Raw genomic sequence first — 15,572 nt, forward strand, 5'->3', positions numbered from 1 at the left:
GTTAGTACTGTAAATTATTTTTAGGTCATGCTACTCCTTACGAAAATGAACCATGGTTTTATTATAGTAAAACTGTAACCATGTTTTTTTTTTTTTGGGGGGGGGGGGGGGGGGGTGAATTGATAGGCTACCATTTGTATAACCACAGTTTTGCTACAAAAACCATGGTTAAACTATGGTTAGTGTAGTAAAACCATGGTTAATTTGTGGTTATCATGGTTTAACTACAATAATTTGTAGTAGTAAAACCATGGTTAAATTCCGTATGATTTTTCAACATTTTATGTTTCACTTTCTTTGCTCCCAAAAATGATTTTAAGACAAGGCTTTCTTAAACTTTGGCATGTTTTGTTTTCGTCGTAAACATGACGTCTGACGTAGGCCTACTGACGTGACATCTTAACCGTTCGATATTTTGCAGACAATTTCTAAAACATTTAGTTTTAGTTTATTAAACTTATGGATTAAGTTGCCGTTTGCTTGAACGTTGTGGAATTTGTTTTTAAACGTTTTTAATTGGCGTTCAGTTTGGTCACTGGTTGGCGCCAGATGTCAAGGTATAGGCTACAGCAAATTTCCAAGAGAAGTAGAACACTATTACAAAAGGGCTAAAACTGTCAAATATCATTTTTGTAAAAAATCTTTTTCTTTCCAGCACAATGAGCCTGTCTTCCACCTGAAAGCTGTATGCCATCGAGGCAGAGACATCTCTATCTAGCCGCGCGCAAAAATTGAAATGGCGCGTTTGGCTCGAGGCGGTTGTGTGTGGGCGCCTTTTGCAGAGGCACAATGCATATCGATATACGTCATTTAGTTTTCATGGCCAGCAGAATATTATTAGGACGCCGAGAGAAACATTTTAAAACCAAATTAAGAAGATAGATTATTCAAAGCCCGCAAGAATAGCTGAAATAGAAACAAAAAAAGATGACAATAGAAAAAAAATATTATTCATAAATTGTAATACTGTATATTTAAACAGGTTCAAACAAAAGCTTGTTTCTCTTTTGCTAGATGAAGCTAAAGGCATGCACACAGGTAACCTAGTAAACCGTTATCCTCGCGCATGCACATATCTTTGTTCAAGTAGACGAATAAATGACGATAAAGGCGATTAAAACACATATATACGCAGACTTCCAAATGTGAATAGCAAGATCAAATGTTGTTCTTGTAACTCGCCCCAGCTCAGGCAGGGTTGAGCTAATTGTAGCCTAATCCTGCCCCGGGGCGTTTGGAGAGCCTTGAGCAAGAATTCTTGTTCAGCTGTCCTCTGTTATTCGGGCTGGAACGCTGTGCCTTCAACGCTCTCTCACGCTTCAACAAAAAAGGAGCAAGAAAGAAAAAAAGCGAGGCTAAGACACGCCACGATCGATCTCATGTTTTAAAGAGGGCTGAAGATACATTTACAGCTATGTCTTCCAAGGTAAGGACGCAGCCTTGACTGACTCCCCTGTGTAGCTTTTGTGGAAAGTGTCTATAGCAGAGACTGGTCTGTGTTTTAAACGAGTTTTTAAAGCCACAGCGACCTATATAGCGCCGCGTTAGATTTCGCTGGATTCAGAACGGAATTGTCACCGAAGAGCTCTTGGAGTGCCGGAAAAATTATTACGAAAAGTTCTTTCTAAAGGACAAGCAACCTTCATCAGAGACAGTCTGCTAGAATCCTTCCTCAGATTGCGTCGGACATCCTAAAATGTTTGAAACGGTACGGTGGATTCTGTCAAATTCTCGAATGTTTCTCCAGTGCTTCTTTTGCATTCGTTTTCGGTGTCGTGCTTTTGCGGTTTTAGATCAGGGAGGGCTGAAATGAGTGTACAATGAGAGGTCAGAGCACTACTGTATGCCCACTGCGTACAGGAAGTGCGGTACACAGAGTTGTAGGGCTATTTTACGCACTCCAGGGACCTGGCGCAGTTTTAACATCACAAACTATTAGTTCTGACTTTGAGGATAGGCTATCTCTTATCATCGTTTGCTTCCGTCCTAGAACGTGTGTGTGTGTGTGTGTGTGTGTGTGTGTATATATATATATATATATATATATATATATATATATATATATATATATATATATATAGGCCTACTGAGTACACAATTTAATGATAACTTGTAGTTTAGTAACTGAGTGAGATGCTGATTCAAACCGCTCTGACGGATTCACTGTTCATTTCAGTATAGAATTCGTCAGGCTGATTCGTATGAGTCTTTTTGAGTGACTCATTAAAAGAACCGGCTCATAAGAGTCATTTGTTTGTTATGGGACTACACTGGCCCCGTTTGTTTTTCGGATATGTTTTTTATTGGAAATATGCTTTCTTGTCATTATGTCACGGTAGGCTACTCAGTGTTTTAATCTCATAAAACTTCATTCAGAAGAATGTAATATAGCCATATTATGTTTTTAGCCATGGCTCTGTAGATTCACTACAATGTCTGATTTTTTAATATCGTGAAAAGTGGGGCAGTTCTCCTGACGGTGCTACCCAGGCCATACATCCATATATATTTGGATAACTCCTCATATTAAGTAGTTTGTCTTTTAAAAACATTATAAACTATTTGAAAGTTAACTATAGGCTAGCTAAAACATGGACCCATTTCATTTTTGACATTTCATAGTTTAATGTCTAATGGCTAGACATAGGATACATCGTCCTATATAGAAGTATATAAGACCCTGACGTTAAACCATGTGCACACATTGCTCCAGGCATTATGCCTCTGGAAATGGGACTTTTACCATCTGTTTTGGAGGAATTGTTTGTTACACCAAACAAAGGTCGATTCATGCCACAATAGCATTCATGCATCATGGTCCCTATGGTTTTAATGTAAAGAGCTGTCTCGACAATGAGACCTTCAGCACCAACTGAATCTTATAACGCAGCATCATTTCGATTTTTATGTTTGACCTTGTGGATATTTGAGTCTTATTTAGCCTAATTTTTATTTCAATTCAAAATGTTGATTTTTTTTTGCTCTGAGAAACTTTTAAAGAACTGGAAAGCTGTTGGTGATGAGGTGTTTTGAGTCTCACACATTCGCCCAATATCTTTAATTAGGAGTTTACACTTTTTCCCTCTCTTTCCCCGGAGGTAGACACCTACAGTATTAGGATCCATCCCTCTCTCTCTCTCTCTCTCTCTCCTTCTCTCCCTTTCGTACTCGCTAATAAGCATCACTCCATTTCTCCCCTCCGGTTCTATGAAAAAAGGAGGGGGAAAAAAACGGCAGGCAAATTTTCTTAATTAGACTTGTGGTGCTAATTCTTAAGGTAAAAAACGCAATTTAAGGGAAGATGTAAAAGTGATCTCCCGCGTACTTGCAGGCCAGAATCGCACCTTAGATCTCGGAGATTGAAGGGGAGAAGGGAACCAGGAGCTGTTGGTTTGATACTGTGCTGTTTGTACAGGAGGGAAGGAGCATGTCTCGGCTGTCTTTGACCCGGTCCCCAGTGTCTCCTCTGGCCTCTCAGGGAATCCCACTGCCGGCTCAGCTGACTAAAGCAAACGCTCCAGTCCACATTGACGTAGGCGGGCACATGTACACCAGCAGTCTGGCCACCCTCACCAAATACCCAGACTCCAGGTAAGACAACCTGTCGTGATTTGACGCTGAATTATTGGAACGGATAGGGCTGATGTTGACGTAAAACTGTCATGTTTACAGAGCTCTTATGAGCATTTATATTGTTATTCTGTGGTCCAACTTCCTTTTTGCCTCCATATAAGTGCAAAATGACGTTACACGTAATTTAGCAATGTATATAGAGATAAATCAAAGATGTATTTATTTGCTGTACTTTTAAATGACTTAATTTGTGTGTCAAAATTCGCTTAAAAGATATGATTTTACTACTGCCACTTGTAGAGTCATGCAATTCCTACATGCTGCATCCATCCCAACTGTAATCTACAGAGGTTTGCGGATAAAGGGAGGTAAAGGGACGCCACCTGTTAGAGATGTGTGTGTGCAAGATGGGAAGAGAGTGTGAGAGCTTTGCCACATCTGTTCAGGTTAACAGAGAGCGTGGCTCGCTCTGATTTATTAATGGATATGGAGCGAGAGAGCAACGAGAAGGAGGGAGGAGAGGAAAATGGGGGGAGGGTGAAAAGCAGGCAGCATTTTAATTGCTTTTTGGAGAAAAAAAAAGAAAGAGTCTGAGATGAAAAACTAAGATTGCCTAAAGCTATATGGTGAAATTCTAACTGGGGGAACGGCAAGACCATATGAGAAAAGGACCACCCGAGGCACAAAAGGGGGAATTGGTTTTCTTATTAAGTGTTTTGCATCGGTTTCCAGAATGAGAGAGAGAGAGAAAGAAAGAACGAACGGAAGAATGAAACAGGATGAGAGAATGAAATAAGAACATTTTGCAAAGATAAAGTCGATTTATCCAAAGAACAGAAATAGCGTACAGCGTAATTCCCATTGCTTGACCCCATTCCGGCAATTAAATCAGGTTAAAATAATCAACTTATATGCTCACCCTTAAACTTATTTCAAATGTAAATGTGAAGAAAAAGAAGCGTTTTTGTTAGAAAATGTCTTTTCTTTCATCATCATTCTTTATGTCGTGTAGTACTTGCATAAAACTTTTGAAGTATCATTGAGTTTCATTTTCTCCCCCCAGAATCAGTCGCCTGTTCAACGGCACAGAACCGATTGTTTTGGACAGTCTGAAGCAGCATTATTTTATCGACAGAGACGGAGAGATATTCCGCTACATCCTGAGCTACCTGAGAACCAGCAAACTGCTTCTTCCTGATGACTTCAGGGTAAGGAACACACACCGAATGTCTTCAGCAGGCCAAAACTTTCATTTTAAGGTGACGTAGTTATATTGTACTTACTCAAATAAGTACTGAGTAATATTAATTAACTACATGTACTGACTATAGAGTTACGGTTAGGATTAGGTTTAGTTACTTGTAATTATGCATAATTTACTGTAATTACTATAGTAAGTACATGTAGTTACGAGTAACCATGTCACCTTAAAATAAAACGTTACCTTTCATTTAGTTCCTCTCTTAGCATCACGTGAATAGCCTTGAGGTGAAATGCAAAGGCCAGACAGAACCACAGAGAAATGATGGTTTCAATACACCATTTGGAATAATTCAACCGTATCTTAAGCTTCATATCTCTAAAATTCCTGAATACTATGATTAACATTTTCCAAGATTCATCATGCATTTCCTTTTTTTTGGGGGGGGGGGGGGGCACACTCTTAAAAATAACATCCTTTAACAACAAACTTTAACATCCATGAAACCTTTCCATTGCACATAAGGTTCTTTATACAAGAAAAAATGGTTCTTTTTTCCATTGTTCACTGAAAGGTTCTTTAGGAAACCAAAAACGGTTCTCCTATGGCATCGCTACGAAAACCTGCTTTTGTAACGTTTATTTTTCATCCTACAAAGTTTCTCCAGTCTTCACTAAAATTGCCTCAGATCATCTTGAGATAAGGCATCTTAAATTTGAGCAATTGGATTTTTGTTGATGACATTGTTCCTCAGAAACACCTTGGCTGCGTCCCAAATTACATACTCTCTTGAGTTGGTACTTATTTTATATAAGTAATTACTTCTCGGCCACTAAAAAAGTACGTTCTATATAGTATGAATGTGTGTAGTATGAATATAATTCGCCATGTTGTCGCTGTCATGTGACCTACCAGCGTCAGTTACATCGCTTCACTGTCATTCATAAATCCTCTCCCGTGGCATCATGGGATAGTAAAGTGTCCATCGAATGCACACTTCAGAATCTTGCCAGAAGTAGTAGATCATCCGGGTACTTTTTGCCTACTATTTTATGAGTACTGTGAATTCGGACATACTTCTTTTGTCACATACTGTTTTTCAGGAAAGGGAAGTATGCAAGTATAAACATTATTTTGGCAATTCCTTTGCATATTGAGACAATATGTCCATATACTGTAAGTACTGACTTGAAAATACCAAGTAGGCTACATTTATAGCAAAATAAAATAGAACACAGAGTACATTTATAGTAACAACAAAAATACTAAGGACATTTATAACAAAATAAGATACAATACAAAATAGTGTGAAATACAATTTCTGACTTCAAACACACATAGCTGTAAGTCTTTTCTTCAGTGACGGCAGATAAGTCGGTGAAGTATTATTCCTGCCTCAGTCAAAAATCAGATGGGTAAAGGTATTTGTGTCAATGGGATTAATTAGGGTGAGACTAGTCATTCCCGCCTCAGGCTCCGTGGCTAGCTTTCCTCCACTGTGTTAGACCGTTTGATAACAACACATAAAATATGTAACTGCACTGAGAGGCATATCATTACACCCCATTATGCTTAACTTTTCACATCAAAACTCACCATGCCCTGACCTGTGAGAGCGGGGAAACTCGATGACTAGTCGCCGTTCAGCCATTGCTGGGTCTGTCTGTAAGGCCTAGAAACCTACAAACCTCTTTTTCATCCAAAAACCTATGAGAACCTTCCATAGCGGCACCTCCCGTGAGAGGTGACGGGATACGTTTGGTTTCCTCCCAGATGTCTGTTACATTTGCGTATTCATAAGACTCGACTTATTGGCTTAATTGGCAACATTTTTGTTCCTCTAGAAGAGTTTGCTCTTGAAAACCATGTAGCGCATCCATCTTCATTTGTCTATATGGATATGGCCTGAAGACTAAATTCACTCCACTGTGGGCCGTTGCTTTTACATTCTCTTTCCCAAAAGTGAGTCACAGAAAGAGCCCTGTTAAAACATACCCAGCCTTCACTGCAGACCTGGGAAAGAAGCGGAGCTTGTTTTTCTTTGAATTAGCAAGAGCCCGAAGGCCTAAAGTCTCTGTATCCATGTTGTCAGCACCAGTATGGGCTAAAGAAAGGAACATAGGGAATAAAGAGGGAGAGAAAGAAGAGAGGGTGAGGGAGGGGTGTGGGTAAGAAAACAACTCCTTTTCTTGTGGTAATTGTAAAAGAGCGTTGTGTCTGAGATGGTGTGTGCTATTGTTGTGCGTGGCGTAGCCTCCAGTGGAATGAGTAGTCTTACAGGGTGGGGATGAAGAGCCAGCAGGGTCGAGATCACAGCTATCTCTCACGGCCACCAGGCACACAACCAGAGAATGCTATCAGCGTTTCAAGCAGAACTGCCTTTTAGCCCTCGTGTTTGGGGTCTGAGAGACCCCCAAGGCCCTTTAATATCTCCAAAAACATTAACATTGACTATCAGGTTAATGCGTCATGACTTTTCTCAATCTAATGAGAACTGACAAAATTCTAACTCGATAACATCCATCAAACATGCTGCATGATAAATTTTACCTCACTGTTTGGGGTCTATAGGTATATTTTACATAATTCGAAAATTTTTGAGAAAATCTCAAAATGTTTCAAATGATGTGAAATATACCTATAGACCCCAAAGTCTTTCTGAAAAGTGAATGCCATACATTAATAAAACCATATAATATATTATTATTTAACATTGGCCTGTAAACAATATATTATAATGCTATTATTTAATACTATATATATATATATATATATATATATATATATATATATATATATATATATATATAGTATTATTTAATACTATATATATATATATGCATGAAGAGTTTGTATATTTAAGTTCAGTAATTTCACTTAAATGACAATTAATAGGTAATTTTCATTGGCATTGAAATTACTGAACTTAAATATACAAGCTTGATAAAAATTATCATTCTAGAAGAAAATTTCAGATGGCACTTAGAGGCTTTTGCATCTGAACTCTTCATATATATATATATATATATATATATATATATATTGTATTAAATAATAGCATTATAATATATTATTATATAATATATATCATTTTTTCACCTTTAGAAACGTGGTCTACATCATCAGAACATGAGGGTTAATATTTAGATGCTTATATTTTGAATATTTCGAAGTTTTTCTCCAGATTATACCCATAGTATTGTTAAATATATAAAAATAGAGATAAGACAGACTTGAATTGCTGCATATAATCAGTGTTTGTTACACAAGCGGTAACACCACTGATTTTGGTTTATTATTCATTTTCCTCCCAAGCATACCACCATTTATATTGGAAATACTTTCATTTCTGTAGTGTTTGTAATGGCTGGACTGAGGCGCGTTGCCATCTGGTTTAGTGGTGAATGAAAGGCGAGTGTAAGTGGGGTAAATGTGCTCGAGGGTGAAGGAGCCCTCAGGCAGAGGCAGCAATCTGTGCTGTCCGACCGGAGAATCTGTGAGTGAGGGGAGAGCCGGAGGGGCTTCCCCCCACCCCCCTCGCCCTGGTCCCGGCTAGAGACGGGTCAGATGGGCAAAACTGCTCCATGTGTTGGTCTGGGTTCATGCTAAATGCTAAACGACATGTGCTTTGAAACACACAGTAGTCAATCATTATATGGGTTTGAATTTCTTCTTTTGTTTTTCCTTTTATGTAAGAGTTTGCATTGTAAAAAAAATCATCTTAGAAAAAATAAGAGCTTAGAAAAATATCAATTAGTCCGTCATGTCTTACCTAGTGGATTCACACCATCATACCAATTACTTATGTAAAATTTAAATCTGAAATGATATTTGATCGTGACAGAGTAGGACTGGAAAATAATTCGTAGTCCATTCATGTTTTGTTTGTTATTTTTTCACTTGGTGGTTTGTTTGCTTGTTCATTCATTTGGTTGATGGGTTGTTTGTCCATTTGTTTGTGTATGTTTGTTTGCTCATTCTTTTACTCGCTTGGTGGTTTTCTTGTTTGTTCATTTGTTTATTTGCTGATTTGTTTGCCCACTTGTTTTGTTTGTTCATTTGTTTATTTGCCGATTTGTTTGCCCACATGTTTTGTTTGTTCATTTGTTTGTTTATTTGCTGATTTGTTTGCCCACTTGTTTTGTTTGTTCATTTGTTTATTTGCCGATTTGTTTGCCCACATGTTTTGTTTGTTCATTTGTTTGTTTATTTGCTGATTTGTTTGCCCACATGTTTTGTTTGTTCATTTGTTTGTTTATTTGCTGATTTGTTTGCCCACTTGTTTTGTTTGTTCATTTGTTTGCTCAATGGGTGTTTTGTTTGTTCGCTTATTCACTAATGTGTTTGTCGGTGCATTTTTTGTCTGCTTAGTCGTTCATTCATTCAATGGTTGGTCTGTTTTCTGCTCATTCAATCTTTTGCTGGATGGGTTGTTTGTTCGTTCATCCTTCTGTCTATCTTTCTGTGCACACATTCACTTCCATGTGTTGTCCCTGCAGGAGTTCCAGCTGCTGTACGAGGAGGCTCGGTTCTACCAGCTGACGCCCATGGTGAAAGAGCTGGAGCGCTGGAAACAGGACCGGGAGCAGCGGCGGACGGCTCAGCCCTGCGAGTGCCTGGTGGTGCGGGTGACCCCTGACCTGGGCGAGAGGATTGCCATCAGTGGGGACAAGGCCCTCATAGAAGAGATTTTCCCAGAGACCGGGGATGTCATGTGCAATTCAGTGAATGCCGGCTGGAACCAGGATCCAACCCATGTTATTCGCTTTCCACTGAATGGCTACTGCAGGCTCAATTCTGTACAGGTACAGCACTGTCATTAATAATACCATGTATTTGATGGTCATCAATTACTAATACACTACCGATCAGAAGTTTGGATTAAGATTTTTTTTATGTTTTTGAAAAAAAAAACAGTATTATAGTGAAACTGCCTTCTAGTACATTATATTTTAAAGTGTCATTTATTGGTGTGATGCAAAGCTGAATTTTCAGCATCATTACTCCAGTCTTCAGTGTCACATGATCCTTCAGAAATCATTCTAATATGCTGATTTGCTGCTTAAGAAACATTTATCATTATTATCAGTGTTGAAGACAGCTGAGCTAGCTTAATATTTTTGCAGAAACCATGATACATTCTTTGATTAATTGAAACTTCAAAAGAATAGCATTTATTTGAAATAGAAATCTTTTGTAACATTATACGCATTGCGTCCTTGCTGAATAAAAGTATACATTTATTTTTTAAAAAATCATACTGACCCCAAACTTTTGAACGATAGAGTATACTTGGGTGAATCTCATGAAAACTAAAAATATTGCTTTACAATTATGAAAATAATGAAAATCACCAATAAGAATAATGGAAGTAGCAAAAAAAGTGTAAATGTAAAATGTTAATGAAGATTTGGAGAAAAAATGTCATGAAAATTATGTCAAAAGTTTTTCATTATTATTATCATTTCGGGGTAATTTGTGAACTAGACATGTTTTTTCTTGAGATTTACCCATTTGTGTTTAATTTTAATCGAATTTGACGTGTAGTCCAGACAAAACGAGCCACAGTGCTCGACTTGGAAATGGTGATTCGAACCTGGACTGCAACATGCCCCGATCACACATTATACTCTTTATACTGCCTGTCAATTAAAAATGCTCAAAAAGAGCATTATTAATAATAAAAATATATTATTAAAAATAATATAATATTACAAAGGTTTCGGTGAACTTTAAAGTTTTGACTTGGAAAAAGTTTTGTTGGATTGCTGGGATATTGGGCGCGCTGTGCTTGACTGCTTCCTGCCAACATGAAGAGATGTGAGAGGGTGTGAGATGCAGAAGGCAGGTGTGGCTCCACAGCTGCAAAGGTGCAGTTATGCCCCACCATTTGGCTGTATAAAAGGTGCTAAAACAGACACACAGATACATCCACATACATGCGTCTGTGAATCCTGGAGGCGATGCTAATGTGGGGAATATGCAGTCATGAAACCGAGAGGAGAAGAGAGGGAAATGATATGCATAATTTATTTTTAACTCGTCCTTAAGACAAATCTCTCCGTTTGAAAAAGTGCTCCAACATTTCTGTGCCTGAAGCGTTTTAAACACACATGCTACATTTTTAATACTGTACTTTGGTTTCTTTGAACAACCTAAACTGGTTTACGCAACTTTTTTACACACGCCTAATTGACTTACTGTATTACTAATTAGTGTGTCTGATTATGTATTTTTTTCTGCAAAAAAAAAAGGTTGCACTTAACCGACTAAATCGTGCGGGTGGATTTTTTTTTAAAGCCCCGTTTTTGACATCTCGGGTGTTCACAAAAAAACCCTATGAAATATGAGTAGATCAGAGAGGAATGACAGAGGACGAGAGATATGGAAAAAGACAGAGTAAGAGAGAGAGTTTGTTGGCAAGAAATTGTAGCCTTTACTGTAAGAAAGTTAGTAAGTGATGCAACCATCAGCGCTCTGAGTGTAATGTCAAAATCATAAGCCTTCAGATATCAATGCGTGAATATTTGAGAGGCTTGTGACACTCTATATATGTTCATTCTGTCTTCACGAACAGCTCTAGATATGGGTTTTTTATTAAAAGAACGGATTAAATTTAAATTAAGGGTATAGTTCACCTAGAATTCACCTTTTCTTTTCCTGTGGAACACAATTCTTTTTGAAAATGTTTTTTGTCCATATAAAGTCAATGGGGTCCAAAACAAAAAATGTTGACGTTCATCAAAGTGTCAAAGTGTTCATCTCATTCTTCAAAATGTCTTCTATTCTTCACAAGGCTGAGTAAATGATGATACAATGAAATATTTTTTGGTGAACTATCCCTTTAATCTTCTACAAGTGGCCAAAAGTTTTAAAATCTCACAAAAAGAACGCACTTCAAAGCCAAACGATTTGTGTATTAAAACTCGCTTCTGTAACACTGATGCAACCAAAACCTAACACGGACCTTAATGGCGATATATGTTCTTGAAAAGATGCTTCAAAAACGCAATCTTTCTTTGTGCACGGCAGGCCCTTGTATCATCTGCTGATGTCTTTCATTCCTCATCTGTGCGTAAGTCATAAGAAGTGTTCATTTCCTCTACAAGTTTCTCCACAGCCTCAACTTCCAAAGTGAGGATAAGGATGGACATTTTTTCTCAGGCCCTGTGCAGTTCAGCTGATTCCTTCGTCTTCATCATCTTTTTTTTTTTTTTTTTGCGGAGGGACTTTTATCTGGCTCTGTAGCCCCGAGCCAGAACTTTCATTTTCATGTGAAGCACACTTGAAAGAAGTGCAGGAGTAAGTGAATACTCAAGGCTGCATGTATTGAATTTTAAAAAAAAATCTACAAGCACTCCAACAGATAAAACATTTGGTTGGCTTTTTTTGCGGTGGTGGGAATGACAGTGACAGCGGCCGCCCTGAGACGTCTCTCGGTGAGGGATCTCTGACAGTAGCTGAGATTGTGTGCATTGGGTTTGTAATGAAAGAGTCGGGCGGCTACAGTGTGGGCTGTCAGTGGGGGAGCCTATTCTCATTTGACTCGGCATCAAACCCCTGTAAACAGCCCAGGGGATGTCTGCTCGCTCCTTCTCATCCCGGGTGGATGGTCTGGAGAGAGAAACGTCTGAGGGTTAATGCAAGCGTGAAGTTGTTGATAGCGCTGTTACTGAGATTGCACATTTTAAATGTGTCTTGATGCAACTATGTGAAGTGCTGATAGAGTGGCATAAATAGGAGTTTACTTTGAAAAAAAGTCACACCGAGTTTTTCATATTCTCATTATAGAGAACTTGAACTCAAAATAACAGACACAAAATTCCCCTGGTTTCTCTTGGGTCCTAGAGAGACTGTTGCATAAATGGTTCAATCTGGTGCCATCTTGATGCAGTTAGGTGATGCGCTTAAAAAGCAGCTTATTTTATGATAAACATCATCTCAAAATACGAAGACTTCCCTGGTTTCTCTTAGGTCCTGGACTGTTCCAAAAAGGGTTGCCATCTTGATGCAATTATGTAGAGTATTATAATCTGCTTACTCCAAAAACCCATAGTGAGTTTCTCAAATTGAACAAAGAACTTCTCAAGATGCTAAAAATGTCCCTGGTTTCTGCTAGGTCCTGGAGAGACTGTTCTAGAAAGTTTTAACATGGCGTTTGTCTTGATGCAACTATAGAGCGCTGATAGAGTTTACTTTGAAAACTAATATTGCATGAAAAGCATCTTCTCAGAATACGGAAAATTGTCCCTGGTTTCTTCTAGGTCCTGTAGAGACAAAATGGTTTAATCTGGTGCTGTCTTGATGCATTTAAATTAAGTGCTGATACGAATGGCATAAATAGGAGTTCACCTCATTTACATAAAACTTCATCTCAAAATACTAAAAAACGAAAACGTCTTTTCTTAGACGGTTCCAGAATTATGCAGTTGTTTTAAGAGTAGCATAAATTGCTAACTCCAAAAACCCATAGTGAGTGTCTCAAATTGAACAAACTGGTTTCTCCTGGATCCTAGAACGACAGTTCCAGAAAAGTTTGTTTTTGATGCAAATATAAGTGCTGATAAACTAACATAAATATTGTACGAAACTCAGAATACTGAGTATTCAATCCCTGGTTCCTTCTAGATCCTGGTGAGGCTGTTGGTGTCTTGATCCATCTATATGAAGTACTGAGTTTCTCATTGTACTGAAATATCAGTATATTTAAATATGTCCCTGGTTTCTCCTAGGTCCTGGAGAGACTGTTCCAGAAAGGCTTCAGCATGGTGGCGTCATGCGGCGGGGGCGTGGACTCCTCCCAGTTCAGCGAGTACATCCTGAGTCGGGAGGACAGACGGTGTCAGACCAGCCACACGCCCATCCGGATAAAACAGGAGCCAATGGACTAGCCAGCTCTTGCACCAACCACGAACACCTCAGTCTGCTTAAAAGAAGAAAAAAAAAAAAAAAAAAAAACGCCAGCGGACAAATAGAAGGCTTTATTTGCAAGAAGAGTCTGCTTCGACTCTTCGGACTCCAAGAGGACTAAAATCTTAGTAAATGTTCGAGTAATTTCATCAACGACCCCTAAACTCCTCCAAAAGATGCTTTACAAACCCAAGCGAGCCACGGGATGGCTTTTCAGCTACTGACCTCGAGTTGAACTTTTGAACTCTTTATTTGGCTCGAGTCATGAAAAATGCACTCGTTGATCTATATTTCCACCGTACAAGAACCATGACATAACTTTGCGATTGTAAAGTCTGAGAAGAACTCTACAAGGAAGTTGCGTTTGTGGCGAACGCACCTTCCGGCTAGAAGACTTTCAAACGAAGCACCAGTCAGATCTCCAAGCTCCCGGGCCAAATTAACCACAAAATACATAAGTCTGTCCTCTGATCCATTTTTAATCTTGATATCTAATGTTCTCATTTTCCAGTCTCATCTATGTAAATCAGTTCTTTTATGACCTACAGGTTTATTGCTATTGTCTCGCTACATGAAGGATATGAGAGCAGTTCTCAGAAGTCATTTGGTTGTAAGTGCGGTCTGGAGTTGGCCGCGTAGACGCTTTGACTCGAGGCTAAAGCGGACGGTCTGGTAATGCATTCAGCGCTGGGCAGAGAGGCTTTTTGCTCTAGCACGTCTGAAGGGAAACCTGGACTCGCTTGTCTGATGGCATCGCTAAACCCTCGCCTTTCTTTCGGGTGCCCGTTTTCTTCAAAACTAGCTGTGAACGTACCATCTAGGAGCTTCGAAAAATTCATTACACATCATGATTGCTTTGAGTAAACGGTTAAAAAGCAAATTGTAGATACAATTCCCTTCGCGTTTAAAGCAACATCATCGTTTGATGAAGGCACCTTTTAAAAAATACGATTAGTCAGCACTTTCAGGGGGAGCTGCTCGGACCGTCAGAGAAGAGGGGGATAACTGTGCCCCTCAAGGGTCGGGTCAGACTTCTCTCCAGTCTCCAGGGGTTAAGGTCACTTTCCCACAATCCCTTTTGATCGCTCTCCCTTAGCAAAACAGTGCAATCAGAGCCACTTGGAGAGACTGAGGGAGAGTAAACTTGAAAGGTTAGCTTCACTAAGCAGGGCTGGTAAACAGACTGAATTGTATAATGTGTTGTAAAAAGGCACATTTAATAAGACAGCATTTTAAGGCTCTCTGCCTCACCATTTCAAAAGGAAGGGTCACTGAAATGTCACGGATATATTATGCTATTTGTTGTCTTAACTGGCCATTGTTTCTTTTACGCTGTGTTCAAATTTCTTCGATTTGTCGCACATTGTACATAAAGGCTCACGGACGCTTCGTGGGTCCCCCTGAATGCAACTTACCATCTCGCCGCTGTGCAACTGCCATTTTTTTTTTTTAAAAAGAGAGATTTTTAAGAAAAAAAAATGAAAGACTATCTCGTCTCCAGTGCAACGAGGGTCAGAGAAGCTGCGTCGGACATTACAAAAATCTTAATTTAAATACTGCTCTAATGGATGTTGTGTCGAGATGTATATTGCAGTATGGTCCAAATGTATATTATTTAAATACAAATTTTTTGTAATGGATTATTATTGATATGAATCGTAGTGGTATGTCAGGCATGTGTTCATTTGAATTGTCATATTCTTTTTGTAATTGGTGTTGATAAATGAACTTTTAATAAATTGTTGGGATTCTTTCCCTATTTTAAACCACTGACAGCATGTATGTGAATGTGTTGGATGAACTTTTGATACAAATTACATTTGAAGTGAATATCGTAAACAGGCCAAGACTAAACAGAATTAGCAACATATTTTCCTAGTGAAACATT

At 38.7% G+C, this 15,572-nt stretch overlaps 1 protein-coding gene across 3 annotated transcripts; it reads left to right on the forward strand.

Annotated features, from left to right (window-relative positions):
- Positions 1-998: 998 nt before the first annotated feature.
- kctd15a (potassium channel tetramerization domain containing 15a) lies at positions 999-15,131 on the forward strand. Of its 3 annotated transcripts, none has more exons than XM_079859297.1 (5): positions 999-1,426; positions 3,416-3,591; positions 4,637-4,781; positions 9,274-9,579; positions 13,507-15,131. In XM_079859297.1, exons 1-5 carry the CDS (start codon positions 1,415-1,417, stop codon positions 13,663-13,665), a joined length of 798 nt encoding a protein of 265 aa, XP_079715423.1. In that variant the 5' UTR covers positions 999-1,414; the 3' UTR covers positions 13,666-15,131. The 3 variants fall into 3 exon arrangements, with proteins under 3 accessions (XP_079715423.1, XP_079715424.1, XP_079715422.1); XM_079859298.1 differs by lacking the exon at positions 999-1,426 and adding an exon at positions 1,512-1,708; XM_079859296.1 differs by lacking the exon at positions 999-1,426 and adding an exon at positions 2,242-2,335.
- The last annotated feature ends 441 nt before the right edge of the window (positions 15,132-15,572 follow it).

This window comes from Squalius cephalus (assembly GCF_949319135.1).
Source record: "Squalius cephalus genome assembly, chromosome: 23".
Taxonomy (NCBI): domain Eukaryota; kingdom Metazoa; phylum Chordata; class Actinopteri; order Cypriniformes; family Leuciscidae; genus Squalius; species Squalius cephalus.